The following is a 17,998-nucleotide window of genomic DNA, read 5'->3' as shown; positions in this document are numbered from 1 at the left end:
ATTCCTTGGATTAGTGAATTATTGCGGAAAGTTCATATATAACCTGGCCTCCTTCCTGACACCCTTACATCTACTATTGAAAAAGGGTCAGACTTGGAAATGGTCTCGTATCCAAGAAGTAGCCTTTAGGAAGTAGAGAAGGAGCTATCATTGTCTGAGGTGCCAGCACCCTGTCATCCCAAGCAAGATCTGGCGCTGACATGCGATGCCCCCCCACACGGTATCAGGGTGGTGTTGACTCACAGATGGCACAATGGAGAGAAAGGCCCAATAGCTTATGCTTCCTGGACTTTGGCTGATGCAGAGTGTAAATATGCCCAGAGAGAAAAGGAATTTTGGAAGTCATCTTTGGTGTGAGGAAGTTCCACCAATACCTTTACAGAGGTAAGTTTGTAATAGTGACAGATCACAAACCTCTGCTAGAGCTTCTCAAAGAGGACAAAGCCATAGCACCCACAACTTCAGGTCGAATTCAGTGGGCTCTCATTCTAAGTGCGAACAATGACAAGTTGGAACACTGCCCAGGAGGCCGAGTAGCGAATATGGATGACTTAAGCTGCCTCCGGCTGGGAGAGACATCACCAGTGGCACCACCATTGGAAGAGTCAGTTCCAGCTTTAAACTTTCTAGACACCCTCAGGTCACTGCTGATATCTGTCACAACACCAGGGAGAGGTAGAACCTAGCTACCATCAGTTCTGAGGAAGGGCCACTCCACCAGAAACACTAATGGTGATTTCTCTCCACAGTTGGTACCATGTTCAGAAGCTGAACTTTTCCAGCAACTTGTAATAGGTAGAATCTCAATTAGTTTGAAGGCAGGTATCTCACTGATGGTCCAACAGACAATATTCAATCAAGGTCAGTGATATTCCCAGGGAGGATTTGACCAAAGCCCAAATAGATAGATGAGGTAAGCTGAGGAATTCTGCTGAGTCATGTGGGCTTGGTTTTTTTTGCAGATGGGGGGGTGGGGAAGGCTGATTCTGGCCAGTCATCACAGCAATGAGGTGTGCATGTGAGGGCGGCCAATGTGAGCTGGCTTCCAGGGGAAGTGAGCCAGACAGGTTGGAGTGTCAGTGATCACAGGCAGCAGAGACTCCTCCCCTGATGAGGTTGTAAAAGGCTGCTGGCTGGGATTTGTTTCGTCAGTGAGAGGGGCAGAGCGATTAGAGTGAAGAGCTGGGAGATCTTGCAGCCGATGTGTTTGTCAGAAAGGCGCTGTCGGTGAGACTCAGCAGGTAGGGAGGTACATTTTGCTGTGTTCAGACTTGGGATTACGCAGTGAATGTTGTAAAGAATTCATTATTTCCGGGGGGGGAGAAAAAGCCACTTTTGTGTAAACTTTAAGCAAAGCACGCATTATTTTCTTCTCTTAATGGGTAATGTTTTTAGAACCAGTGTCTTTTTAGTCGGTGTGTGATTTTTAGGACAGGCAAAGCTCTGAATCTTGTGTGTGTGTTTCAGTGCTGTTTCCGTGGGAGTGAGTTTGTGTGTAAGAGTAATCGTGTAGCAATATGGAGCTCTCACATTGCTCACTGCCAGGTTTAACCCCTTGCCTTCTCCAGCAGCAAGCTGTTGGCTCTCCCTGGGACCTTGCTAAGGTCCATATCTCGCACATGTTAGTTGCAGGGTTTCTCTGGGAAGACTGCCCACGGAGAAATACCTGAGTTAATCTCTCTAGATAGAGGGAACTTGCCCATTGAGACGCGAAGTCTGAAGTGTGCTGCTTTCTTCAAATGCACAATCTGATCAGAACCAGCAGGGTTAAAAATATGCAGCTTCAGAGAGAAATATTTAGTCTCCTCCCGATGTGCCTTTCCCAAGGGAAGGGTTGAATTTGAGAGTGTGTACAGTTCGACATGTAACCAATGAAGCGACGCTTCTGTGAACTATATCGGAATTAATCTGCACTTCCTTTTCTCTTGACAGTGACAATGCAAAAATTCTCTCTACCAAGCAGGTGACGAGAACGAGTAGGCTAGAAAATGTTTTTTTTTAAATCAAAGGTGGGGATGTTTAGGGGAAGGCAGATTTATAAAACGAAGACCGCAGACAATGAGAACATTCGGCCTGTTGCGCCTATACTGGCCCTCTAGCAACTCGTCTGTCTTTCCTTCCTGTTCTGTGACCTTGGCATTTTGCCCTACCCTGAGTGACAAACAATTCCCTTTGAAAACTTGCCTGGAATTTCTCCTTAATACACACACAATGCACTCCCGATCATAACATATCTCTCCTTTTTTATATATTAAAAATCGTAATTAGTCTCTGTCACTTGACCAATGGGACAGTTTAACTTGTCCAGCTATTGGTGAACAGGGTACACCTGGGCCCTGCTCAATTTAAAATGGAAATAGGTTAGCTGGTTTTACATTGTCCAAGTTTAACTGATTCCATTGTTAGCCACCTACTGTTAATCACAGGACAGAACTTTAATCAGCATGTTTTATATCCTTCACCCACCCCCACCCCCATTTTATTGAATGGGGAGAGATGTAAAACTGACTTATCAATTACAGAGCACTAGCAAAGTTCTTATCAAAGCGATCTGTGTGTGATTCTGAGGAGGCAACTTCAATATGGAAATAAGTGATAAGAAGTTCACTGATTTTCATCCCCAGGAAACTGTACTTATAGCCTCCATAGTAGTTTTACAATATACTTTATTCATAAATGCAAATGTTCCAAATCTGATCTGAACAGTCTATGCCGAGGAAAGAAATGAAACAAAACATTGGAAATTTGACACTTTTTTTTAAGCTCCTTCAGTTTCCGGAAACAAAGGCATTTTTATACCTGTGTGGAAAACTATATTAGTGTTCATGTTGGGGCACAGAAGCTCTGACTATTGCAGGATCACATTCCCTTCTGTGTCTCAGAGCCAGACCTGAAGTGGGATTGGTAGCAGTCTGAGACAGCATCACCTCCTGGAGTAGGGTGATTGGAAAGTATTTTAAACCCACCCACTCTTTCATCAAAGGACTTGTGAAAGAAAAGTGCTGGGCTTCTCCTCTCTAAACGATGAACTGGACAGAATTTGTAACTTTTTATTGTCTGAATAATTTTGAGGTGTGGGTCACTTCACCTGAATGCCAGCTTAATTGCAAGCTTTGAATTTTGGAATTATTATCCCACGCTTCCCCTGAAGGAAGCTGCTCAGCTTAGAGTTGAATTATCAGGAGATAGGTACCCTGGTGGGGGAAAAACTAAAACAAAGCAGTCTTTCTCCTAATTAAAATATTGCATCTAATAATCTTGCCAGCCAGTTTGATATTTTTCTGATTTTGTTTTACCCCCACTTAAACTCACAGTTCAGATTGTGTACTTTCAAATTGCCTTTTAACTTTCCAGATTTTTAATTCCTTTATTACAGTTCTGCTTATGTGATTTTGAAACTTAAATGTTTAGACCTAGTCATGGTTTATGCAAGAATTCAATTGTGAAATAAGATCTTTTGATGGTGAAATAGAATATGAATGTTCGCAAATGTGGGAGTGAGTGTCCAGTTCCTGTATTGGATCAGATATAACTACATTTGAGTTTGTAAAACTAATACAAGTTCTGCCTGGGATATTAGTATTGAGCAATTGGCTGAAAAGGTGCCTTTTTAAATGGATAACTTTTTCAACACCACCATTTTTATATTTTGACTTTCAGCTTTGTTTTTTTTACTTTGGATTTGTGTAAAAAATATAGTTAATAAGTTTGCAGATGACACCCCAAAAAAAAGACATTGAAGAATGTTACCTCCAATTACAACAGGATCTTGTTCAGATGCGCCAATGAGTGGCAGGTGGAGTTTAATTCAGATACATGAGGTACTGCATTTTGGAAAAGCAAATCTTAATGGTAAGGTCCTAGGGAGTGTTGCTGAACAAAGACCTTGGAGTGCAGGTTCATAGCTCCTTGAAAGTGGAGTCACAGGTAGATAGGATAGTGAAGAAGGCGCTTGGTATGCTTTCCTTTATCGGTCAGAGTATGGAGTACAGGAGTTGGGAGGTCATGTTGCGGCTGTACAGGACATTGGTTAGGCCACTTTGGAATATTGTGGCATTCTGGTCTCCTTCCTATCAGAAAGATGTTGTGAAACTTGAAATGATTCAGAAAAGATTTAGATTTCCTACAGTATGGAAACATGCCCTTCGGCCCAAAGTGTCCACACCGACCCTCTGAAGAGCAACCCACCAGACGTATTCCCCTATGTATACCCCTGACCAACTGCCTAACACTATGGGCAATTTAGCATGGCCAATTCACCTAACCTGCACCAAGGATGTTCCTGGGGTTGAAGGATTTGAGCTACATGGAGAGGTTGAATAGGCTGGGGCTGTTTTCCCTGGAGTGTTGGAGGTTGAGGGGTGACCTTAGAGGTTTATAAAATCATGAGGGGCATGGACATGGTAAATAGACAAAGTCTTTTTCCTTGTGGTGGGGGGAGTCCAGAGCTAGAGGGCATAGGTTTAGTGTGAGAGGAAAGATGTGAGACCTAAGGGGCAGCTTTTTTCCCCAGAGGGTGGTATGTGTATGGAATGAGCTGCCAGAGGAAGTGGAGGCTGGTATAATTGCAACATTTTAAAAGGCATCATGGGTGTATGAATAAGGGTTTAGAGGGATGTGGGCCAGGTGCTGGCAGGTGGGACTAGATTGGATTGGGATATCTGGTCGGTGGACAAGTTGGACTGAAGAGTCTGTTTCAGTGCTGTATGTCTCTGACTCTGATTCTGTAAATGGAGAGCGTTTCTTGCTGTCCCTCTCTTGACCACTTCTCTTGTTTTCCGATGGCCACCCCCACTCCAGTTTTTCATAGAATCCCTATAGTGTGGAAACGGAACCTTTGGCCCAACAAGTGCACACCCACCCTCCTAACATTAACCCACCCAGACCCATTCCCTGAACCTATTAGTCTCCATTTACCCCTGATGCACCTAACCTACACATCCCTGAACACTGGACAATCTAGCATGGCCATTTCACCCTAACCTGTGCATCTTTGGACTGGGAGGTAACCGGAGCACCCAGAGGAAACCCATACAGGCACAGGGAGAATATGCAAATTCCACACAGCCAGTCACCTGAGGCTGGAATCAAACCTGGGTCTGTGGCGCTGAGGCAGCTATGCAAGCCACTGCGCTGCCCCTTTGCATCATGCAAAGGTATGAACATCTTTTAAACCCTCTGTTATCTGAATTACTGTTTTGAAATTTGGCTCCATGCAAGGTGGAAAGATAATGTATTGGGTAATCTGAGTTAAAATCAATAGAAACGTTCTGCACAAGCCTGATCTTGGGCAGGGAGGAAACCATTGTACCCATACAGCAAGTGCATTCTTTTTGACCATGTCAATTTCACAAAATTGTGATTAATGAAGTAATTATAGGGAACTGGTTGTGTGAGGAGGAGAAATAGTGTTAACTTCTCCATTAATTTCCCCCTCCTGCTGAAGTTTACGAAGAAGGCATACCTCGGAGTTGGTTGGTGATGAATGAAGCCGGTGAAACAGAGGGGCCCTATGACTATGATCTGATTGTGATTGGAGGAGGCTCTGGAGGCCTTTCAGCTTCAAAGGTATGGCATGAGTCACGGTGATGACCCTTTGTTTTTGAGCCTATAGTTTTATACAAAGATTTGTTTAATGTGTGAGGTGTCTGACACTGAACTGAGGTGAATGAATACAATGCATAATCTTTCACACCGAGGATCACTTCTAACAAAGTACAGAAAATATGCAATAAGGAGTATCCCACTCATGAGTATGGAATAACACCCAAACTGAGTGAAGGGTGGATGGTGCTGTAATGGTAATATCATTGTTCTGATTGACTAGAACTACTAGATATTGAATTCAGATTTTACCAGAAATCTGGACTCTAATCTCCCCTAATGGTGACCATGTGAACCCTGTTGACTTTGTTGTCAAGTTCAACTGGTTCACTAAATTCTATTGTGGAAAAGGAGCTGCTGACCTTACTGCCCTGGCCTGCATGTGACTCCCAACTGGTGGTTAACTGGGATGGGCAATAAAGGCAGACCAAGCCAGAGATCCCTACGTCCCATGAAATGAAAGAAAAAAGGTCAGGTCAACTAATGTATTTTTGGTTACAATATTTTAAAGAACTTCTCTTGATTGCCTAACAATAGAGAGGCAATTAATGGAGTTTGGTTCTCTTTTGAAAAAGTGATTTAAGACAATTGTAGCAAGAGGTTTCATGCTTTTAAAAAAATGGTCTGTTTGGTTTTGATGGTCTGGTCTCAGTTTATGATGACCAAAACCAAATACATTCATAAGGCAACCTTTAGCAATGTTTTGCCATCATTGTCCAATACAGCCTGCATATCAGGTCAGCCCCATAGCAAGTTTGTGTGAAGGTCAGTCGAGACGGGCAGGGAGCTGTAGACCAGTGAATGGGAAGTTAGCAAAAGTCATGCAACAGCTGAATGCCTCCATGTTATGGAGGTGGTGAAGGAGAGTTGGAGCAACGTGTGGCTGAATCCGGTGGAAGGGCTTCCAGTAAATTTCTCGAGTAGTGGGAACAGGTCAGGGGAAATAAAGGGAATTCCTAAGAGCTGTGGTGTTAGTTTAGTCTCGGGGGGGGGGGGGGGGGGGGGAGGAAAGAAAGTGAAGAACCTTTTTTCAGGGTCTTAAAGTGTAAAGAAAGGTGATGTTTGGGTGAAACAGAATGGGAGATTTTCGGGTGGCAACATTTCCTGTTTTAATTCTTGTGCAGTAGGATAATGTTTAAAGCATGAAACCTCATACTAGAATTGTCTTAATCACTTCCAAAAGAGCACCAAATTTGAAAACTTGTCTCCCTTGAGATCCTAACAAGGGAGTTTCTTTGAAATACTGTAATGAAAAATACATTAGTTGGCCTGACCTTTTTTGGCACCACCATTGTCCCCATAAGACATAGGGAGCAGAAATTAGGCCAGTCAGCCCATCGACTCTTCACCATTCAATCGTAGCTGATAAATTTCTCAGCCCCCTTCTGTTGCTTTTATCTCTGTGTAACCCTTGGTCCTCTTGATACTCAACCTATCTATCTCAGTCTTAAATATACTCAATGACTTGGCCTCAATGTTTTCTATATTAATGAATTGAATATTATTTGCTGGGCCTTTTTTTAGTGACAAATAGCACTTAGTACCTGGAAACTAACTGACTGGAAATCTGAAATAAGGTATTTTGCCTCTGAAAGCAGTTTTAATGGGTTATCAGTATTTGCTGAGTTATCTGCACTTGCTTGAGACAGCTGATGTTGGTACCAGTCTACTTCCAGAAAAGTTGGGCTGAAGTCTAGACTGAGTGTGGTTTTCGAAGGGTCTGTTGTTTTCCACACATTCCTCCTCTCCTTCCTTCCCCAGCACCCCCTCCCACCCCTTCCCAAAATGTTTTGGGGTTGTCACAGGCAGAACTAAAATTTTGGTGCTTTATTTAATGGACACTAAGGCATTCAAATGCATTTATTTTTTTAAATGTCTGAAACCTCTGGGAAAGCATATTTTGCAAGCAAAGCCATTCCATTCCTCTGGAAAAGGATGAGGGCAATGAATATGCATGAGCACAATTGGAGGTGCCTAACTTTTTTTTTTGAACAGTTGTGATCTTCCTGGGAGGATGTGAACCACTTCATATGTTGGTCTGAACTATGCAACAGTGGGATGAGTTGCATGAAGTTTTTTGTTCAAGGTTGAATTAAGCTTTTTTTTTAAAACATAGTAAGGTTAAAACAAAAACTACTTGTACCAGGCACCAATGAGGCCATTCCTAGAGAACTGTACAGTTTTAGCATCCTTCCTCTAGGAATGAGCTCTTAGACCTGTGTAAGCACATTCACAGACCCTTCAGTCCAATACATCCATGCTGATCAGCTATCCTAAATTTAATCTACTCTCATTTGCCCTGAGAGGGTATGCAACCAAGGCTCCTTAAATGAGCTCATGAGACAACCCTCTAGGAATGAATCTTTTTTTTTTGAAGAAATTAGGCACTCAAATAAAACACACCGAAGTCTTGACTATGACCGGATGGATGCTAAGTGTTTCTCCGGGTTGACCGTTGGAAGAATCTGTCTATTTAGAGACTGCTAACCACTTAAGATAGGTGAGGAGTTACTCCTTCACTCAAAGGGTTGTGAATCATTGGAATCCTGTTACCCAGAGGGCTCTGTTTAATCATGAGTATATTGAAGATCCCAAGCTTTTTGGATACTGCGGTAATGCAGGGAAAATGTTAAAGGGCCAAATGTATTCTCCAGCTCCTGTTATCCTGTAAGTGCTGTGTTTTTAGTGGCTTTTTCTTTTTGCTACCTGGCTAAATATGCATTGTGTGCTCTCTTACTCAGGAAGCTGCCAAATATGGGAAGAAAGTTTTGGTCTTGGATTATGTTACTCCCACACCTCTTGGGACCACATGGGGTAAATGTTTAATAGTTTTCTACAGTTTAAAATCATGCAAAAAATGTAATTTTAGACTTCTAAAGATTTGGCTAGAATCCTTTAGTGTTTTGGGCACTAGACTAATGTCCTCTCCCGAAGGACATAAGAATTGTTTGAAGATGAAAGCCAGCAATCTCTTTCGTGTTGCTGTTGACTGTCCTGAGAGCCACATGTTTTTGCAATGGAGTTGCTGATCTATCTGTATGCCTGATGACAAACTTTCTACACTGTATTAGCTCTTAACCTGGTATCTCACCAAGTCTCTTCCTGAAAGAAATCTATACTTTGCATTTGAATCCATTATAACTCCCTCCGCTACCATTCCTGATGAAGAGTTATGCTCGAAACGTCGACTGTCTTGCTCCTCAGATGTTGCCTTACCTGCTGTGTTTTTCTAGCACCACAAACCAATTCTGATCTCCAGCTTCTGCAGGCCTCCCTTTCTCCTACCACCTACCCAGGCTGATCAATTCCACTTGATCATTGCTTCTATTAGAATGTGTTTCTCAATGTTTTCTCTCCCATTGGCCCTGCAGCTGTTTAAGACCTCAGGCTCCATCCTGATGCCTTCAGTGTGACTGGTTTGTGATACGGGTGGGCAATAGAGCCTCCTACTCCATGAAGTAGGGGTGTCCTGATGTCTGGTGTGACGAATCTGTGCAGAATGCTATCCAGTGATCAATCATGTACTGAAGTCTTCAGGATGTATACTTGCAAGCAAAGCCATTGTCTCTCTGGAAAAGAATAAGTGCAGTGACAGTAACACTTGCCCCGAATAAATTGAAAGCCAGTGCAGTGAGGCTTCACTGCCTGGAGAGAGTCTTGTCATTCTTTGTACAGACAGTGACATTGGGAATACGTGAGCTAATGGTCTGACCCTTTTCCAGTCCTTTATTGACTCTCTGGAGGAGGAGACCCTTCACACTGGCAGCTGAGCTTGCAGAATGGCAGAGGATGACATTATGTGGGACACAGTTAATATGTGGAATGCATTGCCTGAGGGGGTAGTAGATTCAACAGTACCTCTTTTTTTTATTTCAACTATAACATCCAATCCCATTTAGAAGTAATTGCAGTGTTTTTAGAGTAATTTGAGAAAAATTAGGACTAATAATGCGAGGGCTGAATAACACCACCCTGAATATGGTATGCTTGATTCTGGCCTGCGCTCCTGGTTGGTAGGATTCCCAATGAGCAGCATGTGTTGAAAATTGACTTTGACTCTGGAGTATTTTGTTATTTTGAGGCTGAATCTGCTTAAATACTTCTAAATGTAATCTGCAGTTGATTTTTGTATCTGAAGTTTTAAAAACAGTCTGAAATCTTTGTTTGGAAATTTTTTTGACTTTTTTTTGTTGCGCCCCTTTATCAGGTCTTGGGGGGACATGTGTCAATGTGGGTTGTATCCCAAAGAAGTTGATGCATCAAGCTGCAATTCTACACCAGAACATAGAGGACGCCAGGACATTTGGCTGGACGTTTGATGAAAAAGGTCTGCTCATCGAAGACTTGTGACCCCTGTGATTGTGTATCGGAGACTGCTTTAGTACACTGTTCATGTTTGCTATCGTTGTATATTCAAGCTTGTTTGTTGTAATAGAATTTCCCCCCTCACTGTCTCTGTTCACCTTGTTTAAAGCCTCATGCATGCTACTACCTATTCCTCCGCTATTTCAACACTGTCTTCTCCTGAGCTAACCACCTACTTCCATCTCTCTCTAACTGGAACTCTCCAACTTTACTCCCATAATCTGAAATTTTACCAGCTGCCACTTATCTGTTAACCCACTGCTCGCCAACCTACAATTTTTCCATCTTGGGACCCTCCAACCACTTGGCATTAATGTCAACTTCCCTGGTTTCCAAATTTACCACCTCTTGCCTCATCCCAGATCCAACTCTCCAACTTGGCACCACCATCTTTACCTGCCCCAGTTGTCCATCTTCCTTCCCACCTATTTGCTCCACCCTTCTGATCAACCTATCACAGTCTCACCACCTTACCCCTCACCACCTGCATCCACCTATTGCCTTCCCAGCTGCCTTCTGCCCCACCCCAACCAATCTTCCTATTTATTTCTCAGCCCCGTTCCTGGCCCCACGTGCTTGAGGAAAGGCTTATGCTCGAAACATGGACTCCCCTGCTCCTCAGAAGTTGCCTGACCTGCTGTGCTCTTTCAGCGCCGCACTTTTCGACTCTGACTCTCTTGCATCTGCAGTTCTCACTTTCTCCCTTGTCAGACTTCCTGTCAATTTTCAGTCATTCTGCTTTTTAAATCCCTTTTAGGGCCTCACACCCTCTTTACCTCTGCACCCCCAACCCTGTTCCTTTGAGATGGTGCTGGGTCAGTTTGGGCCTCTTGCACATTCCCAGTTTTATCATCCATAAATTGACAGCTCTCCTGTCTATCAGCTGGCTAAATTGAAGGGGAGTTAAATCCTCCCCTTGTTAAGAAGTTGGGGGCTGGAGGAGACAGGGTTGCAGAATTCCAGCTTTGTTTTGAGTTGAAATAGGACACTCTCTCTGCCTTCAGTATAATGCAAGAACAATGGTGCTTAGTTGAACAGTATACCTCTGGTTCTACAATCCCCAAATTGGCTGTGCTCTTTTTTGGAAGCTTTGCTCCACAGTTACTTTCGATCAATGCAGGAGGGACCAATAATCCAACCTGCTAATGTTCCTGTAAATAGTTCTAATCGAGTCAGATTCTAGAATAAAATCCAGCCTGATTTTTAGAATTAAATTTTGGTTAACGTTGTGGTTAATAGCAGGCAGTAGTTTTTCAAGGCTGCAGAATTTCTTTAACAGAACAAAGTTTTTACTGCACGTGGCAAAAAAAAATCATGTTTTCTAGCTAGAACTTTTTAAGAAAACTTCTTTATACCCATTAGACTGGTTCAATTGATTTCCCAACATTGTCAATTATGATTTCAAATCCAGAAAAATTACACTTCTCTCAAATATTTACATTTTAATGTAGCTGGTTCTCAGTTCTTTTCTACAAACTGATTTAATCATCTAACAAATACAGAAAACCTTGATTATCCAAATGAGGGGCATGGATTATTTTTTTTGGATAACTGTTTGAATAAGATTATTTCTGGATAATGGATAGTGTTTTTACAGGCCCTTGATCTTGTTGGGATAATTGATGTTCCGATAATCGCGGTTGTTCTGTACATAATAGAGCTTGGACCTTTTTTCAATTTTTTTTTGTAACATGCAGATTTTAAATGCTTGTGGCCTGGAAGTAGAAACTAAACTTTTCTACTGCAGTCACTGCCTTTTCTGAACTGTTCTATGCTTCTCATTTTTAAAGGGAAAATCTACACTTATTGACCCTGGTCAAGTCTCCTCCAAACTGCCCTGCTCTGTCTTAAGATTAGATTACTTAGTGTGGAAACAGGCCCTTCAGCCCAACAAGTCCACACCGAAGCGCAACCCACCCATACCCCTACACTTACCCAACACTACGGGCAATTTAGCATGGCCAATTCACCTGACTCGCACATCTTTGGACTGTGGGAGGAAACCGGAGCACCTGGAGGAAACCCACGCAGACACGGGGAGAACGTGCAAACTCCACACAGTCAGTCGCCTGAGTCGGGAATTGAACCCAGGTCTCAGGCGCTGTGAGGCAGCAGTGCTAACCACTGTGCCACTGTGCTGTCTTGGTTTTCCAAACTAAAATCAACCCTTTGGATTAAACCCAAAACATGTCCATTGGCTTTGTTCACACTAAACCAGCATGTTACAGATCTTCCATTAACACTCACTCCATGGTGCTTCTGCACTTGCTAGAGCAATCATTAACCCAGTGTCTAACGTGACTGAAAACAAAATACCGAAGATCAATAGGTCGTGCAATCTCCGTGGAAAGAGGGAAAGGTAACACGAAGTCCAGGTGGCACTACTTCAGAAGTGATGCCCTGATTCTCCTGCTGCTTGGATGCTGCATGACCTGCTGTGCTTTGCCAGCACCATGCTCATTGGCACTTCAGAGCTGGCATGAACTGGGGGGGGGGGGGGGGTTGGTAGTGAGGTGGGAGAGGCACTATTTATGCAATAGTGGAGTGTGAGGGGGTACTAATAGTGCAGGTTAAGTGGTTGGAATGGGAGACTGTCAGCACCATGGTGTCTGTTCTGGGAAAGACTCCCACTGGAGTGGGAAAGGTCAGAAGGGACATGACCGAGAATGCAACAAATAAAGCTGAGAGGAGAAATGAGAGGAAGTTCTGTCTGAAGGTGCAGAACTAAGTCCATAAGGTTGTAAAGTGCCTGGACTGAAGATGAGATGTCCTCTAGTTTGTGCTGTCATTTGCTGGAGCATTACAGAATGTCTAGGAGAGAGATGGGCAAGAAAGTTGGGGGTCATGCCCATACATTGATTGGAGGGACTCTAGCAGTAGTTACCCAATGAAGAGTTAACATAGCTTGTTTTTAAACTGTTTCAGAAAAGTAACCAACCCCTTTATGAAACGTTAAAATCCAAACTGTTAATATGATGTAACCTTTCATCAGCACTATTCCAAGCTCACTCGAATCATGGCAAAGGGAATAGGTTCCTGACCTCCCACTATTACTACATTTAAAGTTTGGATGACCTTTTGTTTGGAGTTCTAGGAGACCAAATTACATACTGGTCTTTAGCAATATATTTGTTAATTTGAGACTTATCAGCTGTGGATGCAAAGGATAATGGTGTCTGGAAGAGTTTGGGGAAAATTGGGAGCACCTTAAACAAGTGTCCAACTCCATAATCTGTTGCAAACTACCTCTGCCATGCTAAACTTTGTTGCATTGAGAATTATAGTCAAATGTGACAATGACTTGCCATTGAGTTCTCCTCTTGGGCATAAAGATTTCAATCCCCAAAAAGATTCTACTCCAAAGTAACGTGCATTTGTTTTCTCAACAGTTCACCATAACTGGACAACAATGAGAAATGCTATTAAAGATTACATAGGCTCCTTGAATTGGGGCTACAGAGTTTCTTTGAAAGACAATGGTGTTACCTATGTGAATGCTTATGGAGAATTTGTCAGCCCTCACAAGATTAAGGTACTAGCTCCATGAATTGTAAATGCACCAAATTATTTCTAGTGTAGTGTTAATGCATGTATCTAGTGAAACCAACCGGGAGTTTTAACTTTAAGCAAGATGTTTCCGTATTGATTGCGTCAACAAATCACCCAGGGTTCTTGGCAGTGCCTCACAACTGGCTTAAATGGCCATTCTCTCCAAGCTTCCCATCTTGACTTGGACATCCATTGCCATTCTTTCCATTTCTGAAACCCTGGACTTCTGCATCTGACTACTGGAAGTAGCCTTGTCACTGAGTGAGTGACAATTCCAACACCTTGACCTTGTACACTCCGTATAATTGGTTGGTTTGGGTCTTACCATTTTCCATCCAATGGATTCATCTGAATGCATTTAGATATGGACATGTTGGCCAACCCAGCATCCACGAGATGAGTTATCATGAATTATTGCCAATGCGTGGTGTGTTGCACGCTGCTTTTGGGGACAGAGCTCTGGGATGTTTGACTCAACAATAGAGTTCAAAGACAAGGTAGCAATTTTGGAAGCTGTGTTCCTGTGCATCTGCTGCACTAAGGGCTAGTCGATATTTTTTCAGTGATTTAATTCCCTTTGACAGACTGATCTACCTCCAATCTTTCAGATTGACTTATGAAGCTTTAGTGAGTCTGAGCAGATGTGAAAGTGGCTGGAAATTTACAGCTGTTACTGAGAAATCACTTGCTTTTGTGATGGGCTTGTGCCTTTGTTACTATTGCTATCTTAATGAGGAATGCCTGATCACACCTACCTTTCAAACAGTTGTAGGAATCCCAGAGGTGTTAATGCATTTTGACCCCTTGAACTACCAGCAGCACTGAACTGATCAAGATTATATCAGTCCTGTATCAACCCCTGTTTAATTGATAGCTTTCCCCCACCCCAGTTTGCTGACCCATTAATTCTCATTGTGTACTAGTCTCATTTAAATACAGTGAAGATTGAGTGCACTGTGGCCTTATTGCATTTTCCTACTGAATTAGACCGTTTTGTGGCAGATTACACCATTTTGAGCAGGAAGTTGAAGTACAAATTGGCTAATCTTTTTTTAAAAAGTGCCCAATGGAAAGTACCTTTTTTTTATCAAATGACTTCTCGGGGGCATTTAGATTTGAAGGAAACATATTTGGAATGCTACAAATTGAGATGGAAGAGATCTGTTCTGCCCTTCAATGAGATCATGGTTGACCTGTGACTTCATTATACTTGCCTTTGACCCATCTGTCTAACTTTTTTTAATTTAAGTTTGTTACTCTAATTTACTCTAAACCAGGGACCACTTGTACCAGAGTCCCACAATCCCTCTTGGCATGAGGGGTTTCCCAATTTTCCTCCAAGATCTGCTTTAAACTTTGGGACTACATTCCCTCTAGTTTGAGTTAGCAGGAGGAATTTTGATCTCTTGTATCTCCCTTAAGTTTTTTTTAAAAAGAAAACCCTTTGATCAAATTGTCCCTTCTCTACCTAGATTGTAGGAAGTAAAACCTCGTTTGTTTAATTGTCCTGTCCACGTATGACCATTATAACCTTCTAACTGAATCCTTTTGCCCTTTTTTATAGGCAACAAATAAAAAGGGGAAGGAGACCTTTTACACAGCAGAAACATTCATTGTAGCCACTGGAGAGAGGCCTCGGTACCTAGGAGTACCTGGTGATAAGGAGTACTGTATCACAAGGTATGGCTACTGACAACCAGTTATCAATTATTGGTATTTACACATGAATACAGTGTGAGCAAGAAGCAATAAACAGCTAGCTTGTCAGGCAGGAGCAGAATAATATCACTTATTGGATCCATTGCTCCCAAGGTGGTCCCCTCTACATTGGGGAGACTGGGCACCTCCTAGCAGTCTGTTTTAGGGAACATCTCCGGGACACCCGCACCAATCAACCACAATGCCCCGTGGCCCAACATTTCAACTGCCCCTTCCACTCTGCTGAGGACATGGAGGTCCTGGGCCTCCTTCACCGCCGGTCCCTCACCACCAGATGCCTGGAGGAAGGACGCCTCATCTTCTTCCTCGGAACACTTCAACCCCAGGGCATCAAGTGGACTTCAACAGTTTCCTCATTTTCCCCTTCTCTCCCCCCCACCCCCCAACCTCACCCTAGTTCCAAACTTCCAGCTCAGCATTGTCCCCATGACTTGTCCCACCTGCCTATCTTTTCCACTCTCTCCTCCATGACCTATCACCTTCATCCCCTCCCCCACTCACCCATTGTGCTCTATGCTGCTTTCTCCCCACCCTCTAGCTTATCTCTCCACGCTTCAGGCTCGTTGCCTTTATTCCTGATGAAGGGCTTTTGCCTGAAATGTTGATTTTGCTGCACTTTGGATGCTGCCTGAACTGCTGTACTCTTCCAGCACCACTAATGCAGAATAGTTCAAGTATGGTTCCCAGTGTCATGATTGGGTGGCCAAGTGGAGTCACAATGACAGCTGTGGAGCTTACCAGCCCCCATCCATATTGATAGGTCTTCTCTTCTCCATCACCACTTCTTTTTTCCCCACCCACTTTTTTTCTATTCAGAGGGGCTATGACCACTTTCAAGCCTGAGCCACCATGCTGTCCTCTAGACAGTGAAAGAAAGAGGAACATTATTGCCTTAAATCCAGCAGAAGCAAATCTGCCATCCTTCCCTGGTCTGGTTTCCATGTGACTCCAGACCATTTTAGAATGGCTACTTGGTTCCATTCAGAAAGCTGCTTGCTTCCACCCCTCTCTTAAATATTTCAGGATGGTCAAGGATGCCGATGAAATGCTGCACCCACATTGCACAGAATGCTTTTAAACCAGTCTGTCCCTCAATGAGCTGTTGTCTGAAAATACCAGACTGTTCACTGAATTCTGCATCAGATTTCCATCAAAGGAAGCAGTTAATCATGCTCCAGTAATTGTTACAGTAGTTCCCAGCCTCTTCAGCTTGAAAGCAGATGTCAATGAAACAACGGCACGTTCACTTGTTTCAGCTGAGCTGATTGCTCGGTTGATCATAGATTTTAACTATGGTATGGTAGCAATGGAGACAGTGATCGTTTGAGGCCCCTCTGTTACCCAGCTGCCTCTCCACCACCACACCCATCTCTTGCATAGAGGTTGGCTTTTCTGGCCTAGTCTGACCACAACCAGTTGCTGGTGGCAAGAGAAAGTCACTCCATCATAAGAACAACATGGTGCACTATTCACCTGGTCTCAGTTTGGTTTTTAAACTCGGGTAGCAGTGTTAACCACTCTCCCACCTTCCAAATGTCTGACTGTGAAGAGCACTTTATAAATGAGGATGTTTCCCATTCTGCTTATTTTCACTGCCCATTCTAGTGATGACTGCACATAATGGAACTGTAAACCCAGAGATGCTGTTTTTAGTGAAGACCTGTTCATTCCCTCATCATGGGAGTGGGATATACTTTAGAGTTCAATATGGGCCGTGAGTTTGTAGCTTTGGTCCAATGGGTGGCTTACCCAGTAGAGCGTAGTGGTATCTACAGTAATTATAGCTGCTATCTTCATCAGTTTTGAACTATCTTTAGTAATTGTTTTAAGATCATAATGTTTCCACTTTGCTGAAGATGAACAACTTAGATTATGTTTAAAATTTGAATGGCTAGGTACAAGTGACATGAAGTACTTTCTCATTCCCAATTCCACACTCCAATGTTGAGAATAGGTCATTGTCCAACATTTGGGAGAGTAGGAGGTAATGCAGGTAGGGGGTCTATCCCTGGTGTCCCAGTGAGTGTTTAACCCTGCCATTGGCATCACTAAATGGATCTTCTGTTTTCCCCCAGTTACTGTTGGAACTGGCTGTTGCATTACAACAGTGAGTGTTTCCTTCAGCTGTGTGGCAGCATTTCAGATCATAGATTCCCGACTGTGTGCAGGAGCAGACTACTTGGCCTGATCCTCCTGAAGACCAATCACCCTCGCCCTATCCCTGTAACCCTGCATTTCCCATGGCCTTTTCGCCTCGCCCAGACACCAAGGGGTAATGCAGCATGGCCAATCCACCCCCCCCCCCCCCCCACATACCTTCTGGATGGTGGGAGGAAACCACAGCACCCAGAAGAAACCCATCTTGCTGGGAGAATATGCAACTCCATGTAAATAGTCACCTGAGCATAGCAATACTGACCACTGCCACCTTTGAAATGTCTGATTGTGAAGAGCACCTCATAAATGAGGATGTTTCCCTCATGCTTTCTATTTTCATCGCCCATTCTAGTGACGATCTCTTCTCACTGCCTTACTGTCCTGGGAAGACTTTGGTAATTGGAGCGTCCTATGTTGCGTTGGAGTGTGCGGGGTTTCTTGCTGGAATTGGGCTGGATGTGACTGTGATGGTTCGTTCCATCCTGCTGCGGGGATTTGACCAGCAAATGGCAGAAATGGTTGGAGACTACATGGAGACCCATGGGGTGACGATCATTCGGCAGTTTGTACCAACTAAGGTAAGCTTTGTAACAGTTTCTAGCTG

At 43.3% G+C, this 17,998-nt stretch overlaps 1 protein-coding gene across 1 annotated transcript in view; it reads left to right on the top strand.

The window, feature by feature from the left end:
• Nucleotides 1-1,131: 1,131 nt before the first annotated feature.
• Nucleotides 1,132-17,998, top strand: part of LOC132824860 (thioredoxin reductase 1, cytoplasmic-like) — a 29,166-nt gene continuing 12,299 nt past the window's right edge. The window contains exons 1-7 of the mRNA XM_060839657.1: nt 1,132-1,241; nt 5,447-5,568; nt 8,346-8,418; nt 9,812-9,931; nt 13,359-13,501; nt 15,083-15,198; nt 17,747-17,972. Coding sequence (XP_060695640.1) covers nt 5,482-5,568; nt 8,346-8,418; nt 9,812-9,931; nt 13,359-13,501; nt 15,083-15,198; nt 17,747-17,972 — 765 coding nt within the window. The 5' untranslated portion in view covers nt 1,132-1,241; nt 5,447-5,481. The remainder of the gene's footprint in view (nt 1,242-5,446; nt 5,569-8,345; nt 8,419-9,811; nt 9,932-13,358; nt 13,502-15,082; nt 15,199-17,746; nt 17,973-17,998) is intronic.

The sequence above is a fragment of the Hemiscyllium ocellatum genome, chromosome 19, assembly GCF_020745735.1.
Source record: "Hemiscyllium ocellatum isolate sHemOce1 chromosome 19, sHemOce1.pat.X.cur, whole genome shotgun sequence".
NCBI classification, from domain to species: Eukaryota; Metazoa; Chordata; class Chondrichthyes; order Orectolobiformes; family Hemiscylliidae; genus Hemiscyllium; species Hemiscyllium ocellatum.
Note: the sequence above shows the minus strand (reverse complement) of the source record. Positions and strands in the feature narration are given on the sequence as shown.